We start from the raw sequence: 15,330 nt of genomic DNA on the forward strand, positions 1-15,330 counted from the left end.
GCATAAATATGTGTCAAGCTCAATAGTGAAGTACAAAAGAGGAGAGAAATGCAAGTTAGAACCCAGTTAGCTATAGGTAACAAAGCAGCTCCCTGCTTCATGTACGCTAGTGTGGGATTGTGAGAGCTGAGGCAGTTTGACTGCTGAATGCGTCCCATAATACTGCAAAAACTCCAGTAGCACCCACACACTGCCATTAAGTTGGATACATGCCTGCTATACACTTTAATACTGCATCTAAGATCAGCGTAATCCACACTGTAATCAGATTACTGCATCCTCCGACTACAAGCTCAGTCAGGTTAGGGTCATTACAAAATGCTGTTTACACGCAGCGTCTCACTCAAGAGCTCGTTACAGTCAGATTAGTATTAGAATCTTGATGTCAGTGTAGACATAGCTACTGTTCTGAGTTCATATACTCACCAACTCCTGAGGATTAATGTTCACAGGAGCTGACAGGTCCACTATGTTCACAAGCTATTTGCCTGAACTATCTCAGCTGGAGCTGTGTGAGGAGACTACAGTGAGCTTCTCATGCATTTCCCCTGAAACCTTTTGTGTCAGAGCAGGAGACGGTGCTGGTGAGAGTGAACTGGACAAGTAAAGATGTCCAACTAAACCAGTGAAGAGAAATCAGCTAAAAAGGCACAGCTGACATTTTGACCCTTGGTTCAGATGAGCCAGATGTGGACAGCGGCCTGCTACTACCTGGGCGGCAGATACTAAATATTGATTAGTGCAGCTTCAATATCAATCACGCATGCAGCCCAACGACCCTGTCGGATGTATGAACATGTATTGTTCACTAACCAACATGCTGCTAATTCTTACGACAGAATTTTGAAGTACCTGACATTTAAGAGGAAATAGTTGAAAGGAAACGATGTACCTCGAACTCTGGATTGAAGGTGAAGAGGAAGGTCTCTCCAGTTCCATAAAAGCCATCACTGACTTTAAACGGCTCTGATGCCAAAGCCCCGAAAACCTGAAGAAGCAAAACAAAATCTTACTGCTCTGACTTCTTTAAGCAGGTAGGACTATGACACACACCTTGACAGGGAGCCTCATACCTGCCCGTCGCTGTCCTTGATGACCAAGAGCACAGGGGTGTCCTGGCCCTGCATGGCTCGGTACAGCGTCTTAATGCTCATGCCATGCTTTGATGTGCCAAAGGCCAGTGTCCATGGATACCCAATGGTCCGTGGCGGGAGATTCCTGGCAAGCTGTGTAGAGGAAAAAGAGAGGCGAAAAGGAAATGAAACTCTGAACGGCCACAGCCACCAATGCTCAATTACATCTGTGGTGACCTTTTAACACCATCTGCCATTTAAAGAAGAGTAACAGGGCTCCAAACACCCAGACGTCTCTGGAGAAAGGCAAGTGCAGCGCTCCCTGAGAGAGTGTTGCTCTACTGCTGACAAACTGAAGGATTAACAGCAGCCGCGGTGCAAAGGGAGATCAAGCAAACAAATGTGCTGGTATGGCAGCGCAGCGTGAGCTTCATTTTAATGGACAGATCAAACACACACTGCCAAAAACATGGAATTTAAGTGACAACTTTTAACATGGTCCCACACCATTTCTGCTGTATGGAACAAAGGCTTTTAAACATTCTGTTCACTCTCTAATAATTCATCAGTCCCTGCCCGTTTCTTGTTGGTTCAGCAAATTCTCTGTAGTGCTGTGCTGGAGCTGCAGCTGAAGCAGGCTGTGTAATGAGCAGGCTGACAACACGCCACGAGCCCCTACTCCACTCACCTCTTCACTGCTATGGGCCGGCCTGAGCCCCCGGCCTTGTCCTCAGGGTGATTAAAGAAAGTCACATATTGGCAATCTCTTGGTCAATATGCCAACTGGGACTCATTTAGAGGCGTGTGTGTGTGTGTGTGTGTGCATGCTAGCAATTCACAACACTGAAATCTGTATTAATTTCTTACACCTCCAGCAAAATAAATATCTGCTGACCCAGAAATATACCTTTCATGTGCATCTCACAGCTACAATGCATGTTGATGCAAAGATTATTTCAATACATTCAATGAGTCCAAATTCAATTTCAAATATTGGGTATAATGAAGTGAATTATCGAATACAAAAACATATCATTTTTTGTTACCCTGCAACTTTGATAGAGTGATCTCTCATAGTTTCTTGTAGCTGATGCAGGAAGTCATCAGGTCACCTAAATGTTGTCAATGGTGTCTAGAAACACCATTCGTCATGCTGAATATGTTCCTCCTCCCACAGCAACTGTTGAACCAACCTGCAGCAGATGTGCAGTGGGCAGATGTCTAATTGTTACCAACACCATTTGTTTCCTGAGGAGCATGTTGACAAATACGCCTCGAGAGGGAGCTATGGGAGTCTTCGTTTTACCTTCGCCACATTTGAAAGTGAATACAGCGAGCCCTTCGTTTTTGCGTGTTAACATCTGAGAAGTTCCAAGTGACACAGATGATTGGTGCAGGGTGCACGTTCCCTGCCTCCAAGAATGATACACTACCACCTTCCACTGGAAGTAGTAGTACACACTTTACATGTGAACAGTGTTTTAAGGAGAGGACTGCGTGTGTGTTATGAGCAGTGCAACAGGACTTAAAATCAGCTTAAAAGGTGCACTAAGCGTTGCTGCCTGATGTTACTTGCGCTGGCGTTCGTTGTAAATACCAAACAAAAACAGAGCAAGCTTGCCCCTCCCCCCGTGTTTCTGTAAATGTTATGAACGCGTATCGACAGTCCTTATAGAATATCTTTATGATGTTAGGTTATGAGTTACAGCTGAAATATGTAAACTTGGCGTCTTTTCTTTGGTTGCGCCTCGGCCATTTCCCAAAGCGTCCGTGTTGAGTTGTAAGACGCCGTCCAGCTATCTGGCAGCTTGCTACTACACTACTCAATTGACTGCTTATTGCCCAATGAAGGCAGACGCACGGATCATCTTTAAGTACTAGACTTTAAGTTAAAGTCAGTTATTTTATTAAACTGAAAAATTCAACTATCTAAATTTGCATTGCAAAATGTATCTCTTAATTTTATATCAATTTCTTTCTATGTCAGGCCTGACATCTAATTTATGATGACATTTGGCTTTGGTTTGTTGCAGGATCGGTATTGAGGTATTTGAGGCATGTATCGTATGGCCATCATAATTATGGTCTTGTAGCAACATGCACATCAACTCATGATCAGATGCACATTTCCAGGTTATGTTTGTGCGGCTGCCTGTACCTTCTCTATCTGGTGGGCCTCCAGGAGATCACTGGGCTCTCTGAGGTTGGGTTTAAAGGTTTCTGGCTCCAGCTCAGTCTTGATGGATGTGTCATGCTTGGAGTTCACCTCCTCCTTGGTGGTGATCTACATGAACAAATATTTGTCAGACATGGATGCACACTCACAAGGATCAACTTGGACCCAGAAAGCACAGACAACATGGCTAATGCCACAGTTTTGTCATAGCAGATCATAGCAGATAACTAATATCTAGACCATTACACCTAACAAGCTACAATCTGAGGCACTAACTGGCTGTGAGTATTCTGATACTGAGTGAGATGGGAATAAGGTACGATGTAGGATCTGTACTGGTGAATAATGAATTCTAGAAAAGGAGAAGAGCATGTCCTGAACAGTTCCAGGACAAAGGCCAGGATGACAGGGGTAACATGAGGAAACTAGCGTGAGACACAGCCTAACCTGAGTAACAACATCCCCCCCTCAAAAAAGAAGCAAAACAAATTTAAAATAATCGGTAAAAAAGTAACCAATTTGGCAGGGCTTTCTAAGGCTGTCTGTGTGGGAAGAATGTTAATTGAATAAGAAATCAAGCCAATAAATAATTTGTGCTGTTTGACATTTTCTCTGACCAGCGGACTGTTTGGGTTATTTATCTTTCTCGATAGCAGAGCTGATTGTTAAGTGCTCGGCCAATGTTGGCTGGGATGCTCTCATGTTTCAGTCCTCATTCAAATTGGTTCTACCTGCATTGTCCTCAGAGCGCAGCTTTGACCCTATCAGAGGGGACTCTTCCTCCCACCCCCTCACCAACAAACCAACTATTTCTCCCTTAATGCTTTGACTGCCTCCTATTCTGTCCTCACTCCAGTCACATTCTTTTTTTACAGCTCATTTGAGCATCAAAGACAGCTTTTTAGAAAATAGAACTCCCTCAAGACAAACTCGTTTCAGTGACCTATGTAAAGTCTACATGAAGTATGTACCCGTTTCTAACACATATAGCTAGTCATAAGCACCAGTGTCATCTAGCTGGCTCAAGTACTAAAACGTCACGACTGCAAGTCTATGAAGGAAAACCTGACATGTGGGGATAAGAATGATGTCAGGAGGAAAACCTTGTCACTCCAACAAGCCAACTTTTCGGTAATGATGTGAAAAAATAATTTTACAGCAAAATGTAGCTCAACAGGAACTGACATTTTTCCAGAAATCGCTAAAAATTCATGAACCTGTCTGAACCTACTTATTTTTAGGCAATGGGAAATTTTGTTTTGCTCTTGGGATGCTACTACAGCAGCATCCTGCAGTATGGAGCCTGCAGGGAGCCGTGATGGTGGGGACAGCAGCTGGGCAGGGCAGAGCGGGGGGGGGGGGGGGGGGGGGCTGGTCAGGGCACCTGGAGTCGTTTGCAGAGCGAGCGCAGATCTTCACTGTTTAGTGCATCAATCCGACGGTGGTACTCCGTCATAGACACTACCTGGTAGTACAAAGACAGGAACAGGTGGAACATAAAACTCCCCCCGTTCTTTTGCTGGCCATGGGGAGGAAAGGATGTGTTTTTTTAAGGGACAATGTGCAGTAGGTACTATGATTCAAGAAAATACACAGCTTACGGCCAAGTCGAGCACAGAAGGGGGTGGAAGATTTCAGATCACTCATTTTGCATGTTTGTGTAATATGTTTAATAAGACTGACACAGTTGCAAGTTGTGGTAATAGTAAAAAAAAAAAAAAGTGCTAAAACTGGTGTTTTAACCTAACAAATAAACCTATTCATCTAACTCATAGACCAATGGACAGAAATGATACTGTAGAGTAAAGCAAACTTTAGGAGCATCCATCTTGCTTCAAGGCAACCCCAGAGCAAAATAAACACACAAAACGTTCTTCTGAGTGAGAAGGCTGTTCAGAAACAGACGACGTTTTAGAGCAGGAACAAAAACAAAACAGCTGAGGTGGTCTGACTGACACAACCGTACCATACTAAGCCCATGGACATTCAACCACGCTCTGTTTGGTAGCAGCAACAATCCACAAAACTACAACCCAGACGGATCAACACAGTGACCTAAAAAACCTGGCTTCATTCCAACAAAGTTACACCCCACGCAGCCGCACACTCATCAAGAGTTACTGCTTCTGTTCTGCCACTGTATAAATGTTGGTGTATTAATAGTCTGCTGTGTCACAGTGCAAGATGGATATTCAAAGCCTAGTGCATGAGATAAACTTGGTAAACAGATACTGTCTGAACACAGATGTGATCACCTCTCATTAATCACTGTAGCCTCAACAGCTGAGAATCACATCCCCGACTTGTTGCTTTTGTTGTAAATAACTTTTTTGGTAACAAGCTGTCCCTTTACAGCTCTCAATAATGCAGCAGAGAGGGTTAACTACAGCTCTCATAAAAAATGCATCCAAGCCTCACTTCACCTCCAGCTGAAGCCACTTTGATACACTTGTTCCCTGAAAACCGGTTAGCTAACAGCGTACAGGCTGCTGCAGAAGGATACCGACATGATAATGAGTTTTACAGCTCAGTATCATAAAAAAAAAAAAGACTGGACAGTGAATGTGACCAATTTCATATTATAGGAGTGAAACCTGAAAATACCATTATTTTCAATGCAACTGCAAACTACATCCTTAAAAATAATTCTGTAAACTAAGTCATAGCGCTCAGACATTCTCAATCAAAACTAAATTCAATCATTTCTGTAGAGGAAGAATTTAGGACTGAATGTTTAATGGAGCGTTATCAGGATGAAAAGCTGGTTTGCACCTGTGTGATGAGGGTTTAACTGCTCTCCTGAGCTGCTTTCTCAATCACAATGGATTGTACACAAAAGTAGCCAGCAAGCGTATTATAACTATGTAATACACATGCACTCACTCCTTACTTTAACTTATTAGTAAAAATTATACAAAAATCATATAACTCTTACTTCCTCCACACATCGTAAGTATGGTTAAGAGTACCTCTAATGTGTCTAAATACCTGATCACATTATGAGTGTTAAGTTTGTGTGCTTCTACTTTCTGGAGGGAAAACACTGGACTTGCACTTCTGCTGCAGATGCCGATCCAAATATTCAAAGAGAAGGATGTAACACAGGACAAGGAGGCCAGCAAATGAGCCCAAATGACAGCACATGTCTCACGGCTCTCTCTCACACACCTCAACAGTTGGCATCTAGCCACCCTAAAATGGATGCTCCAACTCCTATCGGGAGCAACATTCCAAACACTTGAGAAAAAAACCTAACATACACGTTCCACTACATGCAGAAGCACGGTAAACCCAACATACAGGTAGGAGCATTCATTTCTTTTGTGTATGTTAAAACTAATGACACGCCAACCAGAACACAGGTAGCCCTGACAATAATTACTGATACACTGCTTAAACCTATTTGCTGCTGTGGGAGCCTCAGGGTCAAACTGACATGCAGCATTCATGCTACACCAAGTCGAAAGAGACAATTTACACCAGAGCACATGACCATAAATGAGAGAGGATCGGGTCATTGAAGGGAGTCAAGGAGAGACTGACCGGTGACTATCATATCATCTAAAAGCCACCTGCATCGCAACTGGAGGTATAATAAGAAAGCATGATCTTTTAACTTCTACCTTGCCGGGCAGAGTTTCGGACAGCTTCGAGAGCGGCACACATGCTGATACACAGTTCCAACTGAGAGCAACGTCCTCAATGCCAAACACTTTTGTTCCGCCTCAGTCGCCGGTACAGGACACACCGGCTAAATGGCTAGTTAGTTAGCCTTGCTAGCGAGCTAGCGTGGAGTGCTGCTAACAACAACAACAACAACAATATGAGAACATACAAGACTTTACGGAGCTGCAGAAAGAGCACATGAACTAGGCACCAGAACATACACAAGTGTACTTCGGGGTCAGCCGTTTCTCTTGGTCCTTCACCCTCCTAGAAAACATGTCTTGCTTTCTGGGCGAGGCTGAAGCTGGAAAGTCACATTACAGATTCCTTCAAGTTCTCCCCGTATAGCCCCGAGATAAGCGGGCGGAGCAGTACCCTCGCAACCTGCTGGACTAAAATAGATACTGTTTTTTTCGATGGGGTCCTTACGCCGTACGATTTGTGTGACATCGCAAAAATCCAATAACAACACGGGACACGAGGAAAGCCAGCTCCCTATTGGTCAAAAAATATAATGACCACATCCCACTGCTGAGAGAGTTTAAAGCCACAGTAACACCTTTTCTTGTACACTCGACAGATCCCCCCCCAGCATTATGACACTTAGTTTGTCAGTAGTGCTTTTCAGTAATTTTAATAGGTGAGATAGCTAAAGTAACAAAACTAATTCCTTTAAAGGTTAACGTGTTTGTAAAAGTTCATGTACGTTAACAACAGGGCAAAGTAAAGCAGGACGTTCCTATTTACTTATTCAAATGTAATGGATCGTGTAGCTTAGGTTTGCCAGGACTCCGGGACAAACAAATCAGTCCACTTTGTTTCCTACATCATTCATTTACATTAAAATTTCAAAGCCTGTGCTTCCACTGTATCTATTTCTTCATATAATTGAATGCATTCTTTTCAATATGCACAAGCCTGCAAACAATCTCATATGACCAAACTCTATCAACTCTGTGCACTCACAGAGCCGCGAATGTTTCTTCTTCTAATGTTTTTGTCTGTCTCTTGTCATTGGTTGAATACTGTGGGGGTACAGGTGTTGAACCAGTACAGCACAAAGGCTGTTATCTGGAGCTGGTTCAGTAAAATAAAAGTACCCAAAGTGTATAGTATAATAAAAACATGTTGAGAGTAGGGCTGCAGCTGTCGATTCTTTTAGTAATTGAGTAATCTGTCAATTATTCAGGGGATTAATGGAGTAATTTTTCGATTACATTACTTTTGCTTTATTTAAGAACAATGGTACTATAAAAACATAAAATAAGACAAGTCTCCTCAATGGACAAGTAGGAAATGCTAATGTAATAAGTACTAGGTAAAGTAACTTTGCTTTGACATTACTCTTACTTTTATTGTTTTTACTTTACTTTTTACTGAAGTACAAACAGGGTCCTATAAGGGATTGGTTCACCAACTTGATCTTTTTTCAAGAAAGGAAATAATTACATGCAAGATTTTTACATTGTTATATGACTGCTTTTACTTAATTAAAGGATCAGAGTACTTTCTCCATCACAACCGGTCAGCGATCAGTGTTTCAGTGACTCTGTGGCTCAGTAAATAGTGTTTTATTTATGGCGCCATCCACATTAAAACACCGGCACCACAGCATGATTTTCTATTTTTGGTCTTTCTTGGTGTGTCTAGAATGTAACTCTTTTATTTGCACAACTCACTCTGCAGTGTTTCACACACACAGGCTTTATTTGTGTGAACACTAAGGTTTTGGTATTTTTATTTTTTTAATCAGTCTGTGAGGACGACGGCATCAACGATTGATTAGTGATCAGTCTGGCCTCCTCTCCCCCCTCACCTGTTCTCTCTGCTCTGAGCAGGTCTGACAGTTTCTGACAGAGACACAGACCCTCCTGTTTAATGTAAAGGCCTCCATATACGGCTGTTTAATCTAATAAGCACACCTGGCTGGCGTCGATGTCATTCACCATCATGTTAGTTTCCACTGTTTTAATAAACTCGGTCATTAACAAGTCTCCTCCACATGCAGCTTTCTGCTGTGAAAACTGATCGCAGATAAATTTATACATGGAAAACAAAAATAAACACGAGTTGGGTCTGGGGGAGACTTTATAAAACATCCTGCTGATGAACAAACTCAACAGATCAGACACCGATAGAGTAAGAGGAACGCACTGACCGCTCTGCGTGTGTGTGTGTGTGTGTGTGTGTGTGTGTGTGTGTGTGTATGTTCTGCATGTGCGTGTACGGAGGAACTGCACTGACGCGGAGAGGAGAGACACGGCAGTCGTGTGATAATTAATTATATCAAAACTTAAACTGAAGCTTATCAATACTCTGGTCTTAAATAATTCGGCTGTTTAACACTGAATTTCAGTGCCCACCCCTACGTGCAAGACAAAGTACAGATCAGATTTAAATGAGGGTTCAAAAATTTTGCCTCAAGGAATTTTAGTAATCTAATTACTCGAATTACGCGAGGAATCGTTTCAGCAGTAACTGAGAGGTTATCTTGGCATGACAAAAATTGAGCAGCAGTGTCAAGGGGTATTTATAACCAAAAACGTTTTAGTTGCTCAATGTTTGCATTCTCCTCATACAGTATGCTGAGCAACACATAATACAGTGCGCTCTTTGCCATTCAGCAAAATAGGTTGCCAAATGCTGACCAACAAGCGTGACAGTCACACAACATGTAATGAATCTACAATACACTGACTGAGAAGAGTAAACAATTCCACAAACATGCAAAACACTTTGGTTGGAAGTTCACAGAAGCACATTTCCAAGCAAAGCAAGAGCTCATACAACCTACACGTGTTTTTAAACTCACATAAAACTTACATTCAAATCAAAGAATGAGGTGGTACACCAAAGTGAAAACTACAGCAGCAGAGTACAAAACTAAGGCTTGAAAGCTACACAGTTCTGATGGGTTCAAACACATGATCAACACAATACATTTGCACTATGCAACGCATAAATGAAATTAAATTAACTCAACAGTTTGAGATTCATATAACATAATAGTAAAGTTAACGATTGTGGTTCCACAGGTTATGGATTAATGCATAGTGGAGAACTATAATATAATCCATGTCTGTGAGCCTGGGGAGAGACAACACAACAGGTGCACTGGTGACGCAGTGTGGGAGGAGTTTTAGGTGCGTCAAGCTTACCTCCCATTCTTTGACATTGAGCTCCGTGATGGGCTCATCCTCTGTGGTTTCTGATACCTCGTTCTTCTTTACAACCATAAACCCAGGCTCCTGTCCGATCCCCCGGACCCCCTCACCATACATATCCGGGCTCCACTGCATGAAAAACACATAGAGATGGTCTGATCTGTGGGAGGAGATGAAAGAAAAAAAAGTATAAGAGAAGAAGCTAACTTATCCAAAGCCATCTAAAATCATTATCTGTAGTGTTATCACTCAATATCTCTTAAAATATTAGGGCCACTATCAAGGATCCTTTAAGCCAAATCCAAAGCAAAAATGAGACAAAGTATCTGTTTAGCAATGTTCATTTAATTAATTCTCAAATGCTCCAAATGGCTGTTAAGAGTCAATTCATATTTAGAAACAACACAAAAGAGAGTTTATTTGCCTTCCCTGCTACTCGTGGTGAAACACTGTTTTGTCTCTTTGTCACTGCATTTCCTCATTTGTTGGAAAATACTTCGGCAACACAAGATTTCACTGTGTGTCTATGTACTGGTAACACAAGGGATTTGCCCATCAAATGCTTTTGGTCCTGAGTGCTATAATACATTCTGAGTCCAAAACTTGCATCTATATAAGAGAACTTGGTCCTGGTTCAAAAGATTTTAAATAATAATCAAAGTTTTATATGCTGGTGTCAATCAAATTTAATGTGCATAGCTCAAAATCACAAAGTATGAATTCATAAATCTGACATGTAGTGTATTATCTTTAAAAAAAAACTTCTTAAGTTAGCATGACAGGAGTTGCTAGGGAGACGATACTTCATCGATCGGAGCTGATGGTATGAAACACTTGCACTGTAGCAGCACTGAAACTACACAAGCTGTTCTTGAGTCCAGACACAAACTGCAGAGAGCAACTTTCTATTTTTCATCAGTCCAATCAGAGAATTTACATCATTTAGTAACAGATGATTTCACCTGCTGCTCGTGTTTGTCAGTTTAATTGGTGAAAGCCACTGTCTATAATAACTTGTGCCTGTTTATTAGCTAAAAATGGATTCAGGTTAATGAGAGCACAGAGAGTGAACCAAACTGCAGAGGAACTTGTTACTCAGAGCAACACATTTACATTGCCTGATGTCATTTGATCGATTATCAATATAAAACTGTTCTATGAGCAAGTTTGAAGCAGGAAAGTCGCCTGTAATAGAAAATAAAACGATCCTTTTGTCTCTGTATGGTGGTTTTGCACCTCCTTCTCCTCCATATTGCAGAGGAGAAAGGCTTTTTATGTCAACCATGTAAACAAATTAGGATGTAAAATAACAGCACCACATAATTCATGGAAAAAGGCACTAACAGAGCACAGTATGTGCCATGTTATGGTGGGGAGGACATGAAAGAGCTGTGGCAGACTCAGTAGGTTGAGCTGTGTTGACTTTCTTGGTTGTATATGGCTTCCTTTTCTTCACACAACACTGCTAAGACACTTAAAGACGCATCATGCGGCTCATCTCCCATCTAGGTCAAACTACTGTGTCCACTGTTGTCTAAAGAAAAGGCCAGTCCAACCAGCTTATAATCACTCCTCCCACACACCTTCACAGCGCAAAGCAGGACAAGTTAAGATAATGAGTGGTAGCATGTACAAGTGCCATCTTTTAAAACTAGTGTCCCAAAGCTATTTTCCCCAAGAGCAGCAGGGAGCACAGCAAACTGTTTTTCCAGGTGGAGCCTGCTGTATCTAAGCAACCTGTGGGTGAAGGCAACAAAGCTCCATGTTTGAAGTTCACAACGAGGGGAATTTTCAGTGTCGTTACTCCACTCACTGCCTAACCCAGAGGCATTTATGGTAACGTGCCTAACAAAAAAGGACACGCCTGTTTGCCTGAATCAAATATAATTTGAAGTCTGAGAAAACAGCATGTTTGTTGTTGTGGTTCAAATATATACACAGTAAAAACACAAGGTGTCATGCAGCTCGCATTTGGTCAAATAGCTTCTCTGACAAAGTACCTGAGATTATTTACATGTCTGTCTTCTTGTCTCTAACAAGTAACAGCAAATGAAGTGCTAAACCCATACACCAACAATCCCCCATATCTGTTCATTTGGAGATTTGCCTTAAGTGGATTGATTTAATACAAGCCACTTATCAAGCAAAGTTATTCATGTAATTGACAGTAATTCTCTATCAAAACATACAGCTCAACTTCTATGAAAGCACTTATTGTCCTTTGTTTCCTTCTTGTCTGAAGCAGTCTAATGTCATTATGACTACTGCTGACTTGGCAACTGCACACCAAGACTGAAGAGATCCAACTTAAAATGACATAAATGAACAAATGCTATTTTCAGCTGATTCAAAACATTGAAGGCCAGAAAGGTGAGAGAAAGGGAAGAGAACAAACAGAACCTAGAGATCCCTGTTCCCTGGTCATATGTGTGCCTGTACACAGGAATAAAGTCAGTTTCCCCCGCAGAGGGAATGAATAATAAATTGTTCCACTGTCTGGCAGAGTTGCAGTGGGAGACAGACCTGATATAGGACGCATATTTGAGACTAACTGGGGGTGAGGGGCTTCAGCTGATTATTATGGTGTATAAGAGACGTGTTCAGATATATTTAGTTTGAATCCCTGTAGCTTTGTACAATAACCAAGGCCTTACTCTCTGTGGATTAACCATCCATTTCACACTATATTTTTTAAATACCTTTATAAAATAGTGAAAAGCACAGAAACCTTCTTCAAAACTATCCTGCTTTCCCAAGGATATACTAAGATGCAGGAGTTACTGACCTCTCCTGCGGCACGGCAAACCAGTACTCGTGCTTCTTGCCCTGCTGGGCGTACTGCTGCATGGAGGCACTGGCGTTGGAGACAAATGTCTTCTTCATGGGCTTCCCCACCCGCAGACAAAGGAACTTGTGAGTACGGTTCTTTTGCCTCTCTGCAGACCCTGTCCCTAGAAAAGGTCAAAATGTCACAAATGCTTAAAAAGGAGTATGTTTCATAAATATATTCATGAAAGGCACATTTTCCATCAGCAAAATGTAAGAATTTAATTCTGTTTTAAACACTTCTCTTCATAGAACGTATTACTGTATTTGTAATATTTCTATTTGTACTGTATTTCTCTTTCTATTACTTTATGCAACCTAATCTTCCTTCCACTGTTTACAGGCAACTTCAGCTGGCATTAGCCATTTTGTGTCAGAAACACAGCAGATGACAAATAAAAAAGGAGTAGCACACTGTAACTGGTAGTGGCAGTGAGGCTTCAGTGCATGGTCTATTATCTTCGGCCTGTCGTAATGTCACAGCCCCAGGACAACGAATGACATCACTGACATTACACTGGCACATGCTGTCAGCTCCTGGTTGAGCACAACCTCATGGCAACCATAAAGAGACTTAAATCTATTAATCTGCTTAGACAGCATAGCTCAGTGGAACAAATTCAATTTTCAAAATGCATTAATTTGGTATTAATGCAGCTTGTTTTTGAAGTTGCTGCTCTTACTTGTGTGGGCCGTGCTAATGTGCACGGAATAAAGGGCAGCCCTGCTGAGTAATTCCTGTGAATTAGAATATTTTTTGCAGCCCAACTCTCTGGGTAACAATAATTGCCAGGGGGTAAATGGTAAAGCGCTCTCTTGTACTCTCTTGGTCTGTTTCTTCCTGGACAGAGAAATCTTTTTAGAACCATGTCCAGCTGGAACAGCAAGTGAGTCACAAACTGGCTGACCACATACTATTGAAAAGATGTTGTAAAGGTTTCGATCTTTTGAACCACATCAGACTGAATATGTTTTCCCAGGCATTTTCAAAAGCACATCTTGCTGTTTTCTGAGTAAACATCCTGACAGTCCCATTTCAGTACACTGAGCATTGACTTCTTTGACTCAGGTAATCCATCACAGTGAGCATCAGGTAGTTATGTTATCTCTGTGTGGAAATAAAGTTGACTGAAGTTCGTTAAAATATTTGCGGCTGAGCAGGTTTATGTTTACTTTGAAGGACTATAAAGCTACCACCTTATCATGGTGGAGGAGTTTGCATGTCCCAGTGATCCTAGGAGCAAAGTTGTTTGGGGCTTTTATGCGTCAGGTAGGTTCACCTAAGACAAACAGGTCCGAAGGAAGGGACCAGACAAAGAGGAGCTTAAAAGACCCCAATGAAGACACACAACTTGCATCCAGGTTTTCCCTCACCCAGACGAGGGTCACTGGAGCCCCCCTCTGGAGCAAGGCCTGGAGACGGGGCTCAGCTGTAAGCGCTTGGTGGCAGGGCCTGCACCCATGGGGTCCGGTCTGGCACAGCCCAAAGAGGTTAAGTGGGTCCCACCTCCAATGGGCTCACCACCGACAGGAAAACCAAAGGCATCAGGTGCTATGTGAGATAGGTGGTAGCCGAGAGCAGAGACCTTTGCAGTCTGATCATTGGCTGCAGAAGCTGGCTCTGGGTATGTGGAATGTCAGTTCTCTAGTGGGGAAGAAGCCTGAGCTGGTGCGTGAGGTTGAGAAGTTCCGGCTAGATATAGTCGGACTCACCCCCATGCACAGCAAGGGCTCTGTAACCAGTCCTCTCGAGAGGGGTTGGACTCTCCTCCACTCTGGCATTGCAGTGAGAGGCGATGGACAGGGGTGGTTGCCCCTCGGCTCAGTGACTGTACGTTGGAGTTTAACCAGGTGGACGAGAGGGTAGTCTTCTTCTGCCTTTGGGTGGGGGGATAGGTCCTGACTGTTTTTGTGCTTCTGCGCCAAATAGCAGTTCAGAGTACCCCCCTTTTTGGATTCTCTACAGGGAGTACTGTAGAGTGCAACCTCTGGGGATTCCCTTATTCTGCTGGGGGGACTTCAAAGCTCATGTTGGCGACGACAGTGGGACCTGGAGAGGCGTGATTGGGAGGAATGGCCCCCATGATCTGAACCCGAGTGGTGCTTTGTTATTGGACTTCTGTGCTTGTCACAGATTGTCGATAACAAACACCAAGTTCAGACATAAGGGTGTCCACATGTGCACTTGGCACCAGGACACCCTGGGCTACAGTTTGACAGTTGACTTTGTGGTCGTGTTGTCAGACCTGTGGCCTTATGTCTTGGACTTTTGGGTGAAGCGAGGGGCGAAATTGTCAACCGACCACCACCTGATGGTCACTTGGCCCTGAGGGTGGAGGAGGACGCCTGGCAGGCCCAAATGTATGTATCCCCCGTCAGAGGGAGTTTCAACTCCCACCCCAGGGAGCGTTTCGACCATGTTCCG

At 42.7% G+C, this 15,330-nt stretch overlaps 1 protein-coding gene across 6 annotated transcripts in view; it reads right to left on the reverse strand.

Annotated features, from left to right (window-relative positions):
• oxr1a (oxidation resistance 1a) overlaps positions 1 to 15,330 on the reverse strand; it is a 176,930-nt gene that overhangs the window by 2,738 nt on the left and 158,862 nt on the right. For 5 of the 6 annotated variants that reach the window (XM_086219158.1, XM_086219153.1, XM_086219159.1 and 2 more), the window contains 6 exons: positions 12,865 to 13,030; positions 10,074 to 10,239; positions 4,634 to 4,714; positions 3,232 to 3,357; positions 1,074 to 1,226; positions 893 to 988 (listed from right to left, as the gene is read on the reverse strand). In XM_086219158.1, coding sequence (XP_086075284.1) covers positions 893 to 988; positions 1,074 to 1,226; positions 3,232 to 3,357; positions 4,634 to 4,714; positions 10,074 to 10,239; positions 12,865 to 13,030 — 788 coding nt within the window. The remainder of the gene's footprint in view (positions 1 to 892; positions 989 to 1,073; positions 1,227 to 3,231; positions 3,358 to 4,633; positions 4,715 to 10,073; positions 10,240 to 12,864; positions 13,031 to 15,330) is intronic. The other variant, XM_086219155.1, reaches the window with a different exon arrangement.

The sequence above is a fragment of the Aulostomus chinensis genome, chromosome 11, assembly GCF_037954235.1.
Source record: "Aulostomus chinensis isolate RoL2024-O1b breed Wild chromosome 11, RoL_Achi_v1.0, whole genome shotgun sequence".
Taxonomy (NCBI): domain Eukaryota; kingdom Metazoa; phylum Chordata; class Actinopteri; order Syngnathiformes; family Aulostomidae; genus Aulostomus; species Aulostomus chinensis.